At 37.1% G+C, this 19,969-nt stretch overlaps 2 protein-coding genes across 3 annotated transcripts; both read left to right on the forward strand.

Annotated features, from left to right (window-relative positions):
• Positions 1 to 1,244: 1,244 nt before the first annotated feature.
• LOC114165332 (uncharacterized) lies at positions 1,245 to 2,034 on the forward strand. 2 transcript variants are annotated; one of them, XM_085667609.1, is made up of 3 exons: positions 1,245 to 1,451; positions 1,524 to 1,628; positions 1,711 to 2,034. In XM_085667609.1, the coding sequence occupies exons 1-3, from the start codon at positions 1,260 to 1,262 to the stop codon at positions 2,032 to 2,034; spliced, it is 621 nt and encodes a 206-aa protein (XP_085523735.1). In that variant the 5' UTR covers positions 1,245 to 1,259. The 2 variants fall into 2 exon arrangements, 1 of the variants encoding a protein (XP_085523735.1); XR_014985020.1 differs by lacking the exon at positions 1,524 to 1,628 and having other exon boundaries at positions 1,304 to 1,451; positions 1,711 to 1,800.
• Positions 2,035 to 18,205: 16,171 nt separating this feature from the next.
• On the forward strand, positions 18,206 to 19,848 carry LOC146882346 (uncharacterized). Its single transcript, XM_085667357.1, has one exon. The coding sequence runs from the start codon at positions 18,256 to 18,258 to the stop codon at positions 19,846 to 19,848; it is 1,593 nt and encodes a 530-aa protein (XP_085523483.1). The 5' UTR covers positions 18,206 to 18,255.
• The last annotated feature ends 121 nt before the right edge of the window (positions 19,849 to 19,969 follow it).

Here is a 19,969-nt window from a genome sequence, read left to right on the forward strand (position 1 = left end):
ATGAAAAGGAAAGAAATGGTAAAAATGTGAGAAGCATGCCACTACAAGGCTAGGCTAGAAGCCATGACAACCTTGAAGATGAGTGGATGTGTGCCGTCACTTGCTATGTAAGATAAGGCTTAAAAGTATTCACTCCCAAGGGAGGAAACTCTCACAAATGGTTGAGACACAAGAGTGTTTTTACTTCAAAATGTTCAACCCTTTTACATGTCTAGGAGCACCCCTTATATAGAAGAGTTTAGGGGCCTCTAAGCAAATAAAAGATACCTAAGGATGTCTCTACAAGTCAAACCTACTCAAAGGTCAACAAGTCAACTAAAGTGGAATCAACTAAGTCAACTTTGGGAACCAAAAATAACAAACACAAATGAAAGGGATGAAGGATTAGTGAACTTCCTTTCTAAACGTGCTTAGTCTTCTTAAGCATGTGCCTCCATCCTTGGTTGGGGTCAATCCTTCATAAGATTCACAAGATATTTCAGTAACCAAGTTAGTCACACATGTTCTTAGATTACCATCACAAAAAGCACCTATACTTGAATCCCTTATTGATCGATAAAATTCTTCTACAACTACAAATGTTGTACCAATTCCTTCCCAACCATCAATAGCTGAATCTACCCCTTCCCAACCCTCAATTGACCAACCCATACCTTCTCAACCCCCCATTGTTCAACCTGTGCAACCTCATGTTAATGAACCTACACCGTCATCTATGGCTTGCCAATGTGTTGGTGCTAGATTGACATCATTATCTTCCCCCTCTCAACAAAATGATACACCAACCTCAATACCCACCCGATCTATTCAGAATGTACTTCAGGAAGACCAACACATGTCTACCGATGAAGCCGGTGAACCATCCATAAATGAAGATGATGACCTTCTGTTGGTGCAGTGCTTGAAATTATTGAACCTTGTAATGATGGGTAATAATCAACACTAGTTGAAATCATTTTTTCTTTTATATTATATGGTTTTTTTCATATTGACATCATTTTTTTCCACAATGTGTTTATATTTTTAGGTTTTACCCAAGTAGAGTTGCCTCCAAGGCAATCACAAAGACACTTAAGCAACAATATGTTGAGCCATGGTTAACTTGGGGTGCAATGTTGGATCAAGAGAAGGAGTTCTTCTTCCAAAGGTTCAAGGTAAGTTTATATTTGTAGAGAAAGGTTGCTTGGAGACCTGAACATGAGGAGAAGATTAGAAATATTTTCAACACAAAGGCCTCTCATAGACTTTCTGAAATCTTCATGGAAGCAAGAAAAACTGGGAAGAAAACTCACTGGATGTTTGATAGAGTATGGAATAGTTTGCTTGCTAAGTGGAACCAACCCGAGTTTCGATCAAAGAGTGCTCGTAATCAAAAGAATCGAGCATCTGAGAAGGGTGGATGTTTGCACACAGGTGGCTCAATCACCATCCATGAGCATGCCCTTCGCATGGTATGTACATTAAAAAATACTGTTATATAACTTGATTACTATTTTATCATGATTAATTAGTTTTGGTTATAGGTAGAACAATTGGGTCGTCTCATACATTTTGATGAGCTTTTCCACCATACTCATGTTCGCAAGAATACTGGTGATTTTGTAGATCACAGATCTAAACAAACATATGCAATTTCTCTAACTTAGATCTTTCCTCCTTTTTAAATATAAAGATTTGCCATTATATAACATGTCTATTTTTGAATAATAGGAGGAATTTCAAACTGTATTTTCCCAAGCAAGATCTGAAGTTACTTCTTGTGGTGAAGGAGAAGAAATATCTCTATTGGACCCTGGTGAGGAAGAGAAGTTAAGGAAAAAAAGTTGGTTAGTTGTTGCTGGTGGCAAAAATCCTATGGGACGAGTATATGGTGTTGGAAAACTAAATGAAAATTATCTTTGTGGGGAAGCCTTCACACAACAACCATCCAGTTCTACATCTATGGATTCACAAAAGATTCTAAGGTTGGAAGAAGAAATTCATCAATCTAGGGAGGAGTTTCGTCAATCTAGGGAGGAGAATCAACGATTGTAGAGAACATTAGAATCCCTAGTAACTATTGTTCTCCATCTTCTTCCTCCTGCCGCACAATGAACATTTGACGTCAATGAACAACCACAAAATGAGGACCAAAACCAAGATGATGCTCGGGAGAGGGACCACCAGCATGGACAAAACTCTTCTCATTATGCAGATTATTAGTTAGGTTTGTAATTATAGGACTTGTTGAACTAGGGGTAAAATTAGTTAGTTTTTAAATTGTAGGACTTGACCTATGTAGCTTATTATTTGTTAGTTTATTAATATGCATTATCTACTTTATTTTATATTTGTATTTTTAATGTTTTGATGTGATGATGTGAATGGTGCTAAACCTTTGGATAACTATGTTGTTATATTTGAAGGTGTTATTTGAATGCTGAAATGTTTGTAGGATCTACAGGTGGAGTCCAGCTTTTATGTCTAGACATCACTTGTTTTGTCTATGATATAAAACTACTATATTTTCTAATTCTAGAATATTTTATGAGCTACTTGTTTTGTCTACTACATTGTTTACAGGTGGAGTTTAGACGTGTGTTTGTATTTTTTAATTTTCTCAAAGATTTGAGTTAAGATCAATTAAAAATATATAATTAATTTTTAAAATAGTTGTTAAATGTAAAATTAGAAAAATAAAATTTGTATGCAAAAAAAGTTTTTAAAATAACGGTTAAAGATAAAAAAAGGTTTTTAAAATAATTAAGGACAAAATTGGAATAACGAAATGTGGACAAAAAATAGGGTATCACTAGTGCAACAAAGGGATATTAGATCGGTTTTGAAGCGTGTATTAAATCGGTTCACGAACCGGTATAATATGAGGCGATGTAGTATGTTTGTAACTTATTAGATCGGTTACATGCAACTGATCTAATGTATCAATATTAGATCGGTTTCTGATACCCGATCTTACATTATTCAGCACGAATACATCACGATCAAGTAGTTTAGATCGGTTGTGGTCTAACCCGATCTAACAGGTTACACACTTTTTAAAAAAGAAACAACAAGTATTAGATCGGTTATGGCCTTAACCGATCTAATATATCATATATTAAATCGGTTAAGGCCATAACTGATCCAATACTTGTTGGTTTTTTTAAAAAGTGTGTTTTGTAATTGCAACTAACCAAAACTTGTTGCATTCAAAACCAAAACAATACAGACAATGCAGTTCCAGCAATTTATAGAGTACATAATTAAACAACAATTCAAATCCAACAATGGATTTGACCAAAATATTTCCTAAGTGAAAGAAAACTAATGCAACAAAGGAAAAGATTTACATATAAACATTTTTATGTTGCAAGAAGTATTTGGTCCATTCAGTCCTTACTTCATCAATCTTCTCAACATTGTTAAAAACTTGTTGTTCAAAGAAATGAATGCAAATTAGTTAAGTATTTAATAAAAACATGTTTCAAAGAGGAGTCTTTTGATTCCTTACCTCATCCGAAGAATCTTTCAGAGAAGCACAAGCTATGGTCCACATCCAGTACATGACATAGTATCCACACTCAAAACTTCCTTTTTGGTTATAGTAATTAATATATGAAAAAGTACAAATAATACAATATAAAAGATGGAAACTTATACCTTAGGAGAAATCACTTTGAATACCTTAGGAGAAATCACTTTGAAATTTTGTGAAGATGAAGTTGATTTACCACCCAACACATTGTACACATTCAGAGCACTAAAAATTTAAGTCACTAGTCAATTACAAAATATTTCATGACATAAATAAGACATTATAAAGTGATTACGACATACCTCTGTAGTACATTTCTCATGGTTGAGGGGATGGGGTTGTGCAATGAGCATAACCAAACTACAATATTCTCCTTTGGACAAATAATCACCAATTGCTAATGAGACCTAAAAATAAATATAATTAGTGATTTGAATTAGTTAATTAATGGATAAAATGACTAAGATGAACTTACGCATGAATATAAGGTGTCATGTAAATTCTTTTCTTTGATTTCCCCATCCAATTTTGAATGTACGTCTGACATTCCAAATGTTTATTTTCAGACTTTTGTATATGATGAAACATATTTGTTTACATATCTGCATTCAAACCATTAAGTTTAGAGACAATTATTGATTGCACAATATAACATAAAATTTACTCATAGTATCCATAGTTGAATAATTGTAAACTTCAACATCTGATGCCCTTGGATGATTTCGTACACATCGTTCATATGGACATATAGTGGTATATCACTATTGTCAACACCGAAGACTGTTTTATCCCAAGGAATGGCAAGTGGTTTTTGAAAAAGATCTCCGACTATGCCAGCCAAATCATGAATTGGACTAAAATTTTGCTTGGGTTGGGGCTGGGAATGGGCCTCAAGGCTAAAAGCACATGCAACTAGGGACTTTTGTCTACTATAAACCTACATAATATAATAACAAAGTTAAATACAAAGTTTGTGTTAAATTATGAAGTATATCATTGTAAAGAAGAAAAATATACTTGCTTCTTTTTTGAAATAACCTTAACTAATTGTTTAGGCCATGAAATGAATGTTCCTAGTGCCTCTCCCACTATTTTGACCTCCTCTGTGGGAACTGGAACTTGATGAGGTCGTTCCGTCACGAGATTCACCGAAAGTCCTCTCCAACCGGTGTTCTACAGATTGATCCTTACAGAATACTACGGAAATGCAACGGAAGACTTGTAAATTACAATTAACGTTCGGATCTCTCTCGTTCCAGTGGGGAACTCTCGTTTCTCAGTGGTTTAGGCAACCCGACGAGGTTAAAAACCTAATCTAGGGTTAGGGTTAAACTGAGACGAAAGGGGGAAAACAAACCACTCTCATTCATCAAAGATGATCCATTACAAAGAGCCACGAGTGAGTTCTAGATGAACTCAGTCGCAGGCCCAATGCCAACACTTCAAGAATTGGGCAACTTTTGTTTCTTTGGATGGCTGCGTAGAAATGGGCTGCATTTAAAAAAAAACCAATTATAACAACATTTATTTAATTAAAAATAAAAACAAATAAAGAAAATAGGGCCTAGCCAAATGCCCAAGCTATAAGGCCTTAGGGTGATATTCATCATCCCTTCCTTCTTGAAGAGGATCTGTCCTCATATCTAGAAGTTTGGTTAAGGCCCACAACATTGGAAGCTGGATTCCTCCTGGATCACAAATACATATGCAGTAGTCATCAAACAAGATTTCATTAAAATTTTGAATGCCATGCAGAGTATATTTTCTAAAGATACATGAAGATAGGCTTTTATGTTTGGAAACATTTTCAATGAGGCCCATTTCACAAAAATATGGATTTTCCCTTTGACTTAATTGTGACCTAAACGATAACTCTAAGTCAAAGGTTAAATTTTGCAAATCTTTTGAGGAGTATGAAATGATTAGTGAAGGTGGAAAAGTAGTTTTAGGGAGAACTAAGACAAAAGCATTAGTGACAAATAAGAAAGAGTTGAAAGATGGGATTACTCCGTTGAAGTCTATGGAAGGAGCTGTAGGATGTTGTATCTCTACTTCCCTAAGCATTATTTCTTTTCTTTCTTTTCTCTCAATCTTTTCCTCTTTTCTTTTAAACTTTGCATCTTGTCTTACTCTCTCTTTTTCTTCATATTCTTTTTTCTCTTTTTCCTCCTTCTCTTTTCTCAGCTTCTCCTCTTTCTCTCTTTCTTTTTTAATTTCTGAGCTTTTTCTTTCTTCAAGCTCTCTCTTCTTTATCTCTTCCCTATCTCTTTGATCCTTTTCTCGTTCCTTTGTCATTTCTTTCTCAAAATTTTCTTTCTTTTTCTCTCTTCTTTGAATTCTTAATCTTTCCTTTTCTTCCAAGTCCCTCATCTTTCTTAGGAGTATTGTGAGGTTTTCTTTCTTTCTTCTTGATATCTCAATTTTCTTTTTTTTTCTATCTCATGATCTATATCAAAGGAAGGTGGAATAAATGTTCTTCTCATGCATGCACAAAACTGGGGATGTCGATAGTAATTCTTGCAGTTCCTTGAATTTTTCTTGGTATGTGTTATCCCAGGTGAATTTGTTAGACTTATTCCGCAACTTGATCATGGGTTTGGTTTTGTCGGCGAGCTTAACAACTTTTCAACTCTAGTTTTCGCAGCTTGTCTCCTTTCCTCACCTAGCGTTCATCTTTTTTAGGACAGTAGCTAAAGTTTGACTGATTACTTCCTCAGTTGTTGCCTCTAGGGTGGATCCTATAACATCCCAATCGGATATTACGAGTTTTTAATAAAATAAAATAGAGATATAAAAATAACCTCATTTATTGTGTCTCAATTCCCAAAAACACGGGGAATTTAAAATCTTTATTACATAATAAAGTCAGCTCCAAATTCAAAATTCTTAAAGTTCAATAAAATACTAAATCGGTCTCACAATAGTTTACAACTTTATTCAAAATCATAAACGATAAAAACTCAAATAAAACTGTTCCCATGAGTTTTCCCTGCTTCGCTGTTAAGCCTCACCAGAACCACCTGCAACAACATCTGCTCCTGTGTACCGCGTACAGGATCATCGCCAACCACACGTAGATAGGGTGACCTTACAATTAAATAAACATAATATATATATATATATATATATATATATATATATATATATATAATACACACATCATTTAAACCATACAAGTACACCACATGGCCACCACCATGTCACTCGTGTTTTATGTCTTCTGATGAGTACCTCGAGATGTCTTGCTGCCACACCTACTAGCCACAACTGGTAGAGCACGTGCTGGAAACCATGCTACGGAGCACACTCCATAATGCCAAATGGAGTTCCCAAAACGAATGACATTCGTAACGTCCCAAGACTACCAAACACGTCAGCTTAATACTGATGAGGGCAATCTAAGTGGACCCATCCGTACGCGCCATAACACGCACACTCACACCGGCAACATTCACCAACCTGAGCCACAACTCAAGAGTTCCTCGTGTTCATCTGCCATCCTGAGCCACAACTCAAGAGATGCCATTCCGAGCCACAACAAAAGGAATGTCATGTGCTTAACCCCTATCCCGAGGCACAACTCAAGGGATATCTTCTGAGCCACAACTCAAGGAACACTAGTAAGCCAACCTTCGAGATATCACCAAAGCCTTGTAGATCACGCCCATCCAAAGCATGCAAAACATAAGTCTAGCCTCTGCATTATCACCTAGCGCTGCTCTAGAGCCACAAGGCGAAACACCCTTCCAGACCACTTGGCGGGGGACACGTACCGCCAGGTGTCAAGCTCCTCAAAGCACCCTGACTTGCAAACATCTCCTGGCGGGACCTCCCTCACCGTCAGGCGCCACTCGCTCCAGTACTCCACTGCTTTTGTAGTTGTCGCCTGGCGGTCCAATCCTTGCCGCCAGGCGTTGCACCAGTACTCGTGCTTTACTAGTTTATAGATACATAGAGCATATTGCAACTCTAAACTTAGCACCAAGACTCACAGTGAAATTCACCCAATTAGTTCAGCTCTCATGTGATTCACTTGTTAGCAAGGTTCTTAATTCCATTTAGGTTCACCCACCTAAGTTTACAATTAAATAAACTTGCTTAAGTTCACATTGCTAAATCACAATATGCCACTATTAGCCTCATACCCCTTACCCTCTATTAGTTATCCAATTATTAACTAAGTCTCTACCAAACTTCATATGACATGGCAACCATACCCTAATAATATTTACATCATACTTCCAACTTGGGCAAATCCAATTAATCTTACCATCCTACATTTCAGTCCACCTTCCCACAAAACAAGACTCTGGTTTAATTAACCTGAGATTCACTATTATAGCATTCAAATCCATCTAAGATAATCATATCTTAGTATTCTTGCATAGCCCCATCTTACTAATTTCTTATCCTCTTAATCCTGATCCGGCATATCCAATTCCACCAATTCATTTCTTTTAACACTCCAATTGCCTTAGGTTCAACTTCACAATTCCACTGTAGCCACAACACACCAAGCCCACTACGCTGGTATAGCGCCTAGCGGTAAATTGGGTGCCGCCAGGCGGTTCCTGCTGTTCTAGGAACCCAAACTTCTCCCTGCACCTGCGAACCTTAATCAATCCCAACTATTGTGATTTCAATCGATTTACGACTCAATAGGCTACACTCACATGTTTAGGTTCACGGTTCATTCCTAAAACTTCCAATATACGAAATCCCATTAATATTTTCCACTTAGATTAGTGCTACTATAACATCGCAAATCATCAACCCTAAAATGATGTGCATACGATTTTCATCCAAATTAACCCCCAACCACATAAAATTCAATGATGTATGATACCTAATCATTCACAAACAATTAGGACTTACTTTCCCCCCAATCAGAATCATCTCAGAATACGCAAAACATTAAAATCGAGTGAATAGGTTCGCGTCGCCTGGCGGGTGTTCATCACCACTAGACACTTCATTCAAAAACCTAGAAATTGGGTTGCAGGCATGTGTCACCTGGCGGCCAGGGTCATGCCGCGAGGCGGTTCCTTTTCAGGAACCCAGAAAACACTCAACTTTGCATGAGTCGTCTGGCGGCTATGAATAGCCCACCAGGCAGTTTTTGGGAATTTTCCAGAAACACGATAATTTCAAAATGAACAAAATATATGCATCCAGTTAACATACATTTCATACAATTGAGCGATATGAATTAAAAAGAATGGTTCCAACTCCCCTAACTTGAAGATTCTTGGCTTCTTCCTTGATAAAATGGATTCCCCAATTTTTCTCTCCTCATAGTGCTCTACAATGGCAGACTCAGAAAAACCTCCCTTGTCAGCTAGGGTTTCTCTACTCTTTCACATTCATGTCAAAGAGAATTTTGGCATAAAGAAAGTTTAATTTGGATCTACCAAGGTTCGAACCCATAACCATGCCAATGTCAAATCAATGCACAACCACTCAACCAATTCATGTTTTGTGATAATTCCTATAATTCTAGGATTATAATATCGCCCATCATGATCAAGCATATTATTCAAATAAAAATAAATTAAATAACACGTAAATGGCATACATAGGACTCAAACCCAAGTCCTCTCACACAATCAAGTACTCTCAACCATATGAGCTAGTACTTTTCCACATCATAAAGGCTCCCACTACCCGCATTTATTAATTAATTATTTATTTAATTAATTAAATTTCGCGGGTCTTACTGATCCTATCTTCAAACTCTTTTCATCCTAGGATAAGGTGAAGGCCTTTTTCCCCAACTAGTTCAAGGCGCGTGCGTAAGATCCGCATAAATTAATTAATTAAATAATTAATTAATTAATAAATGCGGGTGAGTTGTGCATTTATGACATTAAAACGTGGAAAAGTGCTAGCTCAAGTGGTTGAGAGTACTTTAATTGTGTGAGAGGACTTGGGTTCGAGTCTTATGTATGCCAATTATGTGTAGTTTGTTATTAATGTTTTAATAATATGTTGGGCCAAATTTGTGTATGAGATAATGCTTGAATTGTGTGTGTTAGCAAGAAATATAAGTTGGCTTGGTGGTTTAGCTTTGACTTGGCGTTGGGAAGGTCATGGGTTCAAATCTTGATGGCACACCTTTAGTTCTCTTTTTACGAAAAATTGGTATGGCGGGAATATAAAAAGGGGAAGAGAATCCTAGCAGAATGGGGCAGCTAGGAAGGTTGAAAACTAATACTCAAGACCTCAAATAACAATAAAACTTACCATTAAAACCTAATTTGAGAATAGGGGTTTGGAGAAGCTATTTTCTGAGGGTTCTGCAAGGGTGCGAAAATTTGGGAGGGGTTTTGGTATTTGAGAGAATAGTGAAGGGAGGGTGTTGGGCTGCCTAGTGACCAAGGAGAGATTTCCAACGTTCTGCCATTAACTAAGCAAAGGAAAATTTCAGGTTAGGGGAGCTGAACCCATAATATTGTAATCTATTTTGATTGTATGAGTTTGATGATTTTATGCCTTGGATTTTCGGGTTAATCATGTGATGAAATGGGGGTTTGGGTGAATTGGCACTATTTGATTGGGATTTCTACCGAATTGCGTGAACATGATGGGTACTTTGTATTTGAGGGTGCTGTTGTTGTGAAATTTCGGGGTTATGGGTTTCATTGTGTCTAAAGTATGCTGTTTTGGTGTTGCAATGTGATCAAATTGGATGGGCATATTTTGGGAGTGTGTTGGATTACTGGTGCAGAATGTGCGTGCGTGAATTAGTGTCAAAACCTGCAATTCTCGCTCAGGCGAGTCAGGCTCGCCTAGGTGAGATATGTAGGGATGCGTATCCTTTGTTTGCTCGTGGCCATCGCTTGGGCAGAGAGTTTTGGAGTTTGGGCGAGGGCTAATCTCGCTTAGGCGAGTGAGACTCGCCTAAGCGAGAAATCGTGTGCATTTGTGCGGTTTGCTTGAACAACTCGCGCAGGCGAGGTTGATGGTTGTTTTGAGCGGGAGTACGTCTCGCCCAAGCGAGACCCTCTCGCCTAAGCGAGATCGCGAGGGAAGGTTTGTGGTGTTGAGGGACTCATCGCCTAGATGAGGCACTTTTATTCTGGGCGAACGAGAGTCTCGCCCAAGCGAGCATGAGCTCGCTTAAGCGAGAATACGTAGGCTGTAGTGGTTGTGGATGCTTGCACAATTTGGGGGTTTAGCTATGAGAGGTGGGTTGTAATGGTTAAACAAAGGTTCTAATCTAAGCAAGCAAGGGCGAAGAGGTATGGTTAAGGAAGATGTACCTGCTGTGTTTATAAGTCGAGATGAAACTTGTGAGAGGTGTTCTACATGGCTTTTAAAATATCTTCTTGGTGGGCTTGTTGGTGTTCCGTGGGTTGTGGCCCAGAACGTATCCTTGAGTTGTGGCTCGGGATAGGGGTTAAGCACGTGGCATTCTATAGGTTGTGGCCCGAAATGACTTCCCTCGAGTTGTGGCTCGGGATAGCGGATGAACACGAGGAACTTTGAGTTGTGGCTCGGGTTGGTGAGTGTGCCGGTATGAGTGTGCTGGTTGTGGCCAGTACGGATGGGTCCAATGGATTGCCCTCCTCAGTGGTTGCTGACGAGTTTGGTAGTCCTGGGACGTTACGGACTATGTTCGTATTTGGGAACTCCATCTGGCGCTACGGTGTGTGATCCGTAGCATGATTTCCGCACGTGCTCTATCGGTTGTGGCCGATAGGTGTGGCAGCAAGGCACCCTGAGATACTTACTAGAAGAGGTAGAACACTACTAACATGGTTGTGGCCATGTGAAAGAAATGGAACGAGGTTCCTTGATGTACTTAATATACATGGTGGTGGCCATATAGAGGGAAGGTAACGAGTCTTCCACTAGGTGCATCGGTGCCATGTGGCCATGTGATGGAAATGGAGTAAGGTTCTGTGGGAAATGAATTGATATTTTATATGGTTGTGGACATGTAGTATAAAGAAAGAGTTTGTGTTATTGTATATTATTTGTATCGTTTATACAAGTATATGTATGTTTGGTATATTTTTGTGTGTTTCAACTGTTAGCTCAACCTATCTGCTTGTGTTTGGGGATGATCGTGTACGCGGTACACGTGAGCAGGTGATGATGCAGGTGGAGCTGGTGAGGCTTAGCTGTGGAGAGGGGATGATTAGGGGAATATTTATGTTCACGTTTTTGTTATTCTATTTTGAAATATGATGTAAAGGCTCATGGCCTATTTGATTAAACTCATAGTTTTGTATTTCTAGATTTACTAGTAATTTAATGAACTTTTACATTTCCCGTGTTTTGGGAAACGAGGTATTACTATTAAATGAGATTTTAATAAATGATGCTGGCGTAATATTTTCTATTTTATTTTATTAAATTCGTAATATCCGGTCGGGATGTTACAGCGTGTCTTTGTTTACTCTAGGGTCAAGGTCTTCCCCTTTGATCATAACATTGTCTGCCCAATCTCTTTCGACGTTTTTGGTTATTAATAGAGGGGTAGGCAGTTTCAGACTTGCAATGTAGCATTCCCTGACGGTCTTCTGATCTCCGTGTATTGTTATTATATCTCCAAATGTAGAGGGAAATTTAATGGCGAATTGTGGGGTGGACACCACTACTCCAAGCAACATGTTATATGATGTGTGAACGTCGATAACCATGTAGCAAATTGGGATTGTTTTTATTAGATTTTTCTCATCAAATCTTGTATGTAAATCTATGTATCTCCTAGTGCTACTCTTTCTCCTGAGAAACCGTACATGGGCACATCGTAAGGGATCATGGCATCTTTTGGGAACTGGAGCTTCTTGTATATCTTCCAGTATAATATGTCTACATAGCTTCCCTGGTCGACAAGGATCTTTATTACGGCAAAGTTCTCCATTTCTGCCGTGATATCCATGGGATAATCCTGGTCGGGGTCTACCCCCTAGAAATCTAAATCCATGAAGGTTATAAGTTCTCCATTGCATGCACTGACTGCACACTGCGGAGGTGCTTCTTCCTTGTTGAAGATAATGAGCCACCCCTAACAAAACCTCCTAATATGGTGTTGGTGTTGCTAACCCCTTTGAGGTGGGCGGGGGGTTGTTCGTCACGTCGATCTCGCCTCCCTTCGTCTTGTTGTTGGGGCATTTCCATTCTTTGTTCTTCTCTTTTGTCGGTCTAGTGAACTAGTTGCTTCTCCTCTCTCATATCGTCATCCCTCCGATATGCGATCCTTTCTTATTTTGTCGACCCTTCATTTTTTCTACTCACGAAGCGGTTAAGATGCCCAGCCCGGATCAACTCTTCTACTTTGTCTTTGAGGGTTGTGCATTCGCCTTATGTGTGCCTGTTGTTGTGATTGTATCAATAATATTTGTTCATGTCTGCATCTGGTGGGCTCTAAAACTTTCTGGGGGGTGGGATGAGGTCTGCTTGTAGTGTTTCTTCACAAATTCGCGGTCTTGGTGCTTTAAGGGGCACATAGCTAGTGTATCTAACTTGCCTCTCTCCCTTGGATGTGCTTGGGCTTGTCCTACATTCCTAGGGACTTGTTGCGGCCCTTGGCCCTCCACCTTTTCTATTATGGTGAATGTAAGATCCTAGGTAGATATTACTTATTTAGAATAAAATAAGATAAAAAAAATAATACCAAATCGCATTTATTAAATATACTTTTCCAAAAAGCGCAGGAAATTTTAAACTTTATAATAAATATAAAATTTTCAACACTCCATAAATCATTATAACGTTTACAAACTTCCATAGACTAGTAACTAGTCTCTTATTACAAAAAAACATAAGGTAAGTCCATGAAAATCCCCCATGCGGTCCCTCTCCGACTTTAAGTATCAACGTGCTCACCTATAACAACATTTGGTCCCATGTAACAAGTTACATGATCATCGCCATACACACACAAATAGGGTGAGCTTAAAATAAAATGAAAACACATTACAATATATAATACAATAACAATTTACAACCCCTAAAACTATTGATACACCCAAACCTCAGACTCAGACATTCACATCTTCCCCTGGACGCCTCTTGATTCCTCCCCTTTTTGATGATTACATTGATCGATACTTGCTGTCACGAGTGTCTACTTGCCCCTCCGACTATTGGCCACCACCTATAATTATGGAGTGGAGTTCCCAAACACAAACCGCAATCCGTAATTGTCCCAAGACTACCAAACTCGTCGGTTAATACTGAGAGGGCAATCTTTCGAAATCTATTCGTATGAGCCACGATCTCGCACACTTCACTGGACTTTCAAAACCACCAGGCTACAACCTCGAATGGTCACGTGTTACCCCAATACAAGCTACACTCGTAACTGGGCCTCTAGCAAATCATCGTCTCAAGACCTTCATCCAAAGTTATGTAGATCTCTTGCGTAATCCACCTCTGCACCCAGAATCGCCTAGCGCTTCACTCTGCGCCACTGGGCGCACTCGCGCCCCAAGCCGCTTGGCGGTCACCTCACACCACCAAGCGCCACGCACCTTCAGAGTCCTCTGCCTGACCATTTCCGACTGGCAAGACCATCCCACCGCTAGGCATCGCGTGATTCCAGTGGCCGTTGCCACTATTTTGGGTTCCTATCGCCTAGCGGCTCGCCTCGCGTTGCCAAGCGCCATACCAGTACTACCAATGCTACTAGTTTTTGGCATTTTGGCCAGGTTCTACAGAACCCCAAGCACCTAACACACAAATCATAATGGCAAATATACCTATCTAGTCATAGTCATATAACTTAATCACAATTCACACATTTATATAAACAATGGTTTAATAGTTGAGATCATGTCTTTATTCACTATTGATGCCATTCACTATCAACTTACTATTTTACCCATTAAAACATGCCACAAATTCTACACCAAATAATACAGACAACGACATTGCAAATATAAATAGCAACCACAGCAGCAAAAGAAAAACACTAGCGACAACAAATAGTCAATAGTAGCACGAAAAAAGAAAAACACAACAGCATAATAGAAAACCACAACAAAAACATAAAAAAAATAGCAGCAGCAAAAAAATATCAGCATCAGCATATAGAAAAAAAAAAAAAACTCAATAGCATAAAAAAGAGCAGCAGCAGCAAAAAAAATAGCAGCAACATATAGAAAAAAAAAACAGCAACAACGAAACTAAATTGAAACAACAAGTTACATTTTAACAGCCTCAACATTCTAGTTTTGAAACAGCCAACAAAAATAAACTTAAATAGTACAATAAAAGAATTAAATTTAAACAACAATTTTTTTAACAATAAAAGAACCTATACACCAATATATATCTTATTATATAAAAAATCATCATTCAAATAATTTTTCATTTATCATGCTTAACACATATATAGGATACGTATATATAAAACATATTTACTATTTAATACAAATCTTTCAATTTCAAGAAATATAAAATATGACCATTTTCATGCTTTATTATAAACCCCACGTTGTAGCAACCATTTTATCTATGCACCAATTAAAATTTCAACGCCTTGTAAAAAAAAAACAATCCTACGAAGGCTTAACCATCAAAATTATCTAAAAAAACTAGCAATTGATATGATTATATATATATATATATATATATATATATATATATATATATATATATATATATATATATATATATATATATATATATATATATATTAACCCAATTAAAACCTAACACGCATAAAAAAAATTGATATCATATCATTATATAATTATTTACTTCCCTCCCATACATTTAGTATCAAGATTTATAAATGTTTATCTCCACAAAGTAATATTCAAACATCACTACATCCAACTTCATCTATAAAAAAATATTTTTCATACTTGTATGATATCACCACACACTAAATTTAGTTTATAGGTAATATAGGTAACACTATTATTATAATGAAAAACTCAACTTTAACCCTCTTGCATCCAACACTCTTTTGTTAACACAAAAGTAAATAACAAAAAAAAAAAAACAAAGATAGCATGTCGTATGTTCTAAAATAACCACAATCAAAATTTCGTTCATGATTTATTTTTAATCAAAGCAACAATCACAATAAAATTAAATCTTTAATTTTACCATCTAACTTAGAAAAGAATTATAGAATTAGTTGGTTGCACTCACACCAAAAACTTAATCCCAAAAGAATGGATTTTAGGATTTCACCGCACGTTCATAAAAAGAATAAGAAGAATTTAGTTATTATGTTATACTCACTAAGAAAACATGTAACGTCCTAGCTGAAAATTACTTATTTAAAACAAAAATATAGATTATATATGAATAACCTCATTTATTTATAATTTCTTTTTCCCAAAAACGCGGGAAAATTTAAAACATTTAGTTCAACGCGCCAAAAATAATAAAAATCCACATCGTTCAATTATTACAAATTTAAACGGTTTACAAAATCATTACAAAATAGTCCATAAACTTCCGTGAAGAAAACTACTATAAAAACTCCCATCGTTGATCCCCACTCCGACACTATGCGTCCTCATGCTCACCTGCATCACCATCTGCTCCCATGTAACAAGTTACATGATCATTGCCACACACACACAGATAGGGTGAATACAACATGGCATAATTCAAACATCGCAAATATACAATTCAAGTTACCATTTCACATCACTCGGTTCTCGCCTTTCCACCCTTACGTTAGACGCCTCGTGATTCTACACCCATTGGTGAGTACACTGATCGACCTTTGCTACACGAGTGTCTACTTGCCCCTCCGACTAAAGGCCACCACTTAATAGTCCACACGCGGGAATAAATTGCCACGACCATATTCTGTGACACCAAGTGAAGTTCCCCAAAACAAACCGAAGTTCGTAGTTGTTCCAGACTACCAAACTCTATCAAATGCACTGAAGAGGCAATCATCTGAAACCTCACTGTACGAGCCACGATCTCGCACACTCCACTGGACTTCCTAAACCACCAGGTTACAACCTAGAGTGGCCACGTGTTACCCCAATACAAGTTACACTCGTAATTGGGCCCCCAGCCAAAGCATCACATCATGACACTCATTCAAAGCTGTGTAGAAACCACCATTAACACAACACTATCAATATTGCACATACACCTTAACACAAAACCACCATTACACCTACCAATGACCAATGAAGAATACACTCTAGATCATCTTCCTTAAAATTGAATTTATTCATCCATGCATAATCATACAACTAATTTTCTCTCTCACACACATCACAATTCATGGCATATCCTTACTCAAACAGTTGGAAAATACAACACCTCAATTGGAATATAAAACAGTCCCATTTCAACTCAAGTAGGCCCCATTACGTATTTACAACAGAAAACATAGCACACTTATACTTATTCAGTCATAACCCTATACTGAGTTACACTACACTATATTCGTGGTTTCATAATTTCGCTCACACCCCTAATTAACTATGATACAATATTTTATGCACTTAACATGTTACCAATTTAAACATACCCAAACACTTAATTCAAGAGTAAGTATCTCACATAAATGTATTTTTCAAATAGTCATTAAACAAATCATAATCAGCATGAAACTCGGCTTTGCTTAATGCATATACCCCAACTATCACCAATCATAAATACTTCATTTCATCTCACATGCATAGGTTTCTTCCCACCCCATTGCCCAACTAATACAAATCATACATACTAAATCATCCAACATAACACCCAATAACACGCATCACAAGCAAAACTCAAAATATCCAAGCTGAACTAATGAAGTCAAGTGATTTTGAATGATGATCAAGCACTAATGAAGACAAAGTGTTCAATTATGCAAATGTTATCTTGTAAAATAAAATAAGTGTATTGTAGAATAGTTTAATTAAACTTAGAATCAGCAGCATGGCATTCGTCTTTCTAGAAGGTTTCTTATTTTTAGAAAAACTACAGTGATAATCGATTATCACTATTGATAATTGATTATCTGTGCAGAACTTGTATTTTTCGAAAACCTACTGGAATAATCGATTATCTCCTGAAATAATCGATTATCCTGTTCAAAATTTGCTTTTCAGGAAACCTACTGGAATAATCGATTATCCTTAGTGATAATCGATTATCCTTGGCAGTTGGAACATAACGGCTCAATTCTTAACCTAATTTTCGAAAACTCTATTTAAGGAACTGCAGTTCAACTTCAAAATTACCTTTTTAAGATTTAGAGTTCTTTGGCTGTGACTGCAAAGTGTTGCTCTATGAGATTCTTAAAGAAAGCTTGAAAAACCTAGTGTGAGTGAGCGATAACTTTTTCTAAGTGAGTTCTTAGAAGATTGAGTGCTGTGCTGTTGCTAGGAAAGCTGGTCATCCTCTGTGAGATTCAGGGGGAGTTTTGTTCATCTCTTGTGGTTGTTCAAGAGAGGTGTTTTCTAATCTTTTCTTTCATATAATCTGTTGTAATTTTGATTATTATAGTGATTGAGTTAATCTCCTTGTTTAAGAGATTAACAACTGGACATAGGGTCTTTTGATCCGAACCAGTATAAATATCAGTGTGCATCTTCTTCCCTTAAACTCCTTATTTATCTGCACTTGCATTTAAAGTAACTATTACTTTAAGTTAATTAATTAAATTTTTAGAAAAATTTTAAAACCTGTCAAGAATTTTAAAAATCCAATTCACCCTCCCTCTTGATTTTTTGACCATTGTTTAGTCATTCCGCTGCGCGATACCAACAATTGGTATCAGAGCTTGCTTTGATAGTTATTCAAATTTTTCGAAAATGGTAGGGTCAAATCAAACTTTTGCTGAAGGTGCGTCTATCAATAGACCTCCACTTTTCACGGGTGAAAACTATCCTTTTTGGAAAGTCAGAATGCAAATATTTTTAGAATCAGTTGAAAGGGGTATTTGGGATGCTGTTTTGAATGGACCATTTGTGCCTGTTAACGTTGTAAATGAAGTGCAGGAACCAAAGCCTTTTGCTCAATGGACTGCTGATGAAAACAGGCGAGCTCAATGTGACGTTAAAGCCAGAAACATTATATCATCTGCTCTAACTCTTGATGAGTTCTACAGAATTTCTGTTTGCACCAGTGCACGCGAGATATGGGAAATCCTTCGAGTGACTCATGAAGGAACTGACGATGTTAAACGAGCTAGAAAGAACTCCTTGATACAAGAATATGAGATGTTTCGAATGCAGCAGGGAGAAACCATCTACGATGTGCAGAAGCGGTTCACACACATTGTCAACCATCTCAATGGGTTAGGTAAAACATTTGATATTGATGAACTTAACATAAAAATTCTTAAATCTTTGAATAGAGCTTGGCAGCCAAAGGTGACGGCTATCACGGAGTCACAGAATCTTGCAACAATGACCATGGCTGCTCTGTTTGGAAAACTGAGAGAGCACGAGCTTGAGCTGGGAAGACTGAATGATGAAGAAGATCAAGGAAGAAATAAAAATATTGCATTCAAAACCGAGGTTGTCAAAGGCAAAAAGCAAAAAGAGGAAGAAGATTCTGATGATGATGAGAATCTCAGTCTAATGATAAAGAAGTTCACAAAGTTCATGAAGTCCAAAGGAAGAAATCAATTCAAGAGTAATAAGAAGGAGAATCAAGGAAGCTCCTCAAACTTTAAATGCTATGGATGTGGAGAAACTGGTCATGTAAAAGCAGACTGCCCAAATTCAAAAAGGAGTGATGAAAAGAAAAGCAAGAAATATTATAAGAAAAAGGCATACATAGCGTGGGAAGATAATGCCTCAAGTTCATCCAACTCTGAAGGATCCGATGAGGAAGAGGCAAACTTTTGCTTAATGGCCAATAGTGATCACTCTGACAGTGAGGTAAGCTCCTCTGACAATGAAAATGATTATGATTCTCTTTATGATGCTTTTCAAGAATTGCTTGCTAAATCCAGTAAATTAGATATTGCTCACAAAAAATTAAAAAAGGATTTTAAAGAATTACAAGACAATCTTGAAAAATCTCTAGAAGAAGAAAATGTTTTGAAAAATAAAATCTTAAGTTTAGAAAATAGAGAAATTGAGGCAGTTGAATGTGAATCTTGCAAAAGCTATATGTTTGAGTTAATTATTTTAGAAAAACAACTTAAAGATGCTTTAGAAAATAAATCTTTTGAAAAACATGCTTTTGAGAAGAAGAATCTAAGTAGAAATAAATATGTTCCTAAAAATAAAAGGACTCGCAGAGTGTGGGTGGAAAAAGGAACTGCTCACTATAGAAATACTTGTTTAGCTACTTGTTTTTATTGCATGAAAAAGGGGCATACATCAAATAAATGCAATATTAAACACTATGATGTTCCAAATGGGAAGTATACTTGGATTCCTATTGCTAGATAATTCTTATATCTCTCTAACCCCAAGGACCCAATAAAGTTAATGGGGACCTAAAGAAATTATTTTTTCCTATTTTGTAGTTAACTTCCAAAGCTAGAAAATCATTGTGGTACCTTGACAGTGG

This window comes from Vigna unguiculata, chromosome 10 (genome assembly GCF_037176805.1).
Source record: "Vigna unguiculata cultivar grain cowpea cultivar isolate G323 ecotype 2 chromosome 10, ASM3717680v1, whole genome shotgun sequence".
In the NCBI taxonomy this organism is placed as follows: Eukaryota; Viridiplantae; Streptophyta; class Magnoliopsida; order Fabales; family Fabaceae; genus Vigna; species Vigna unguiculata.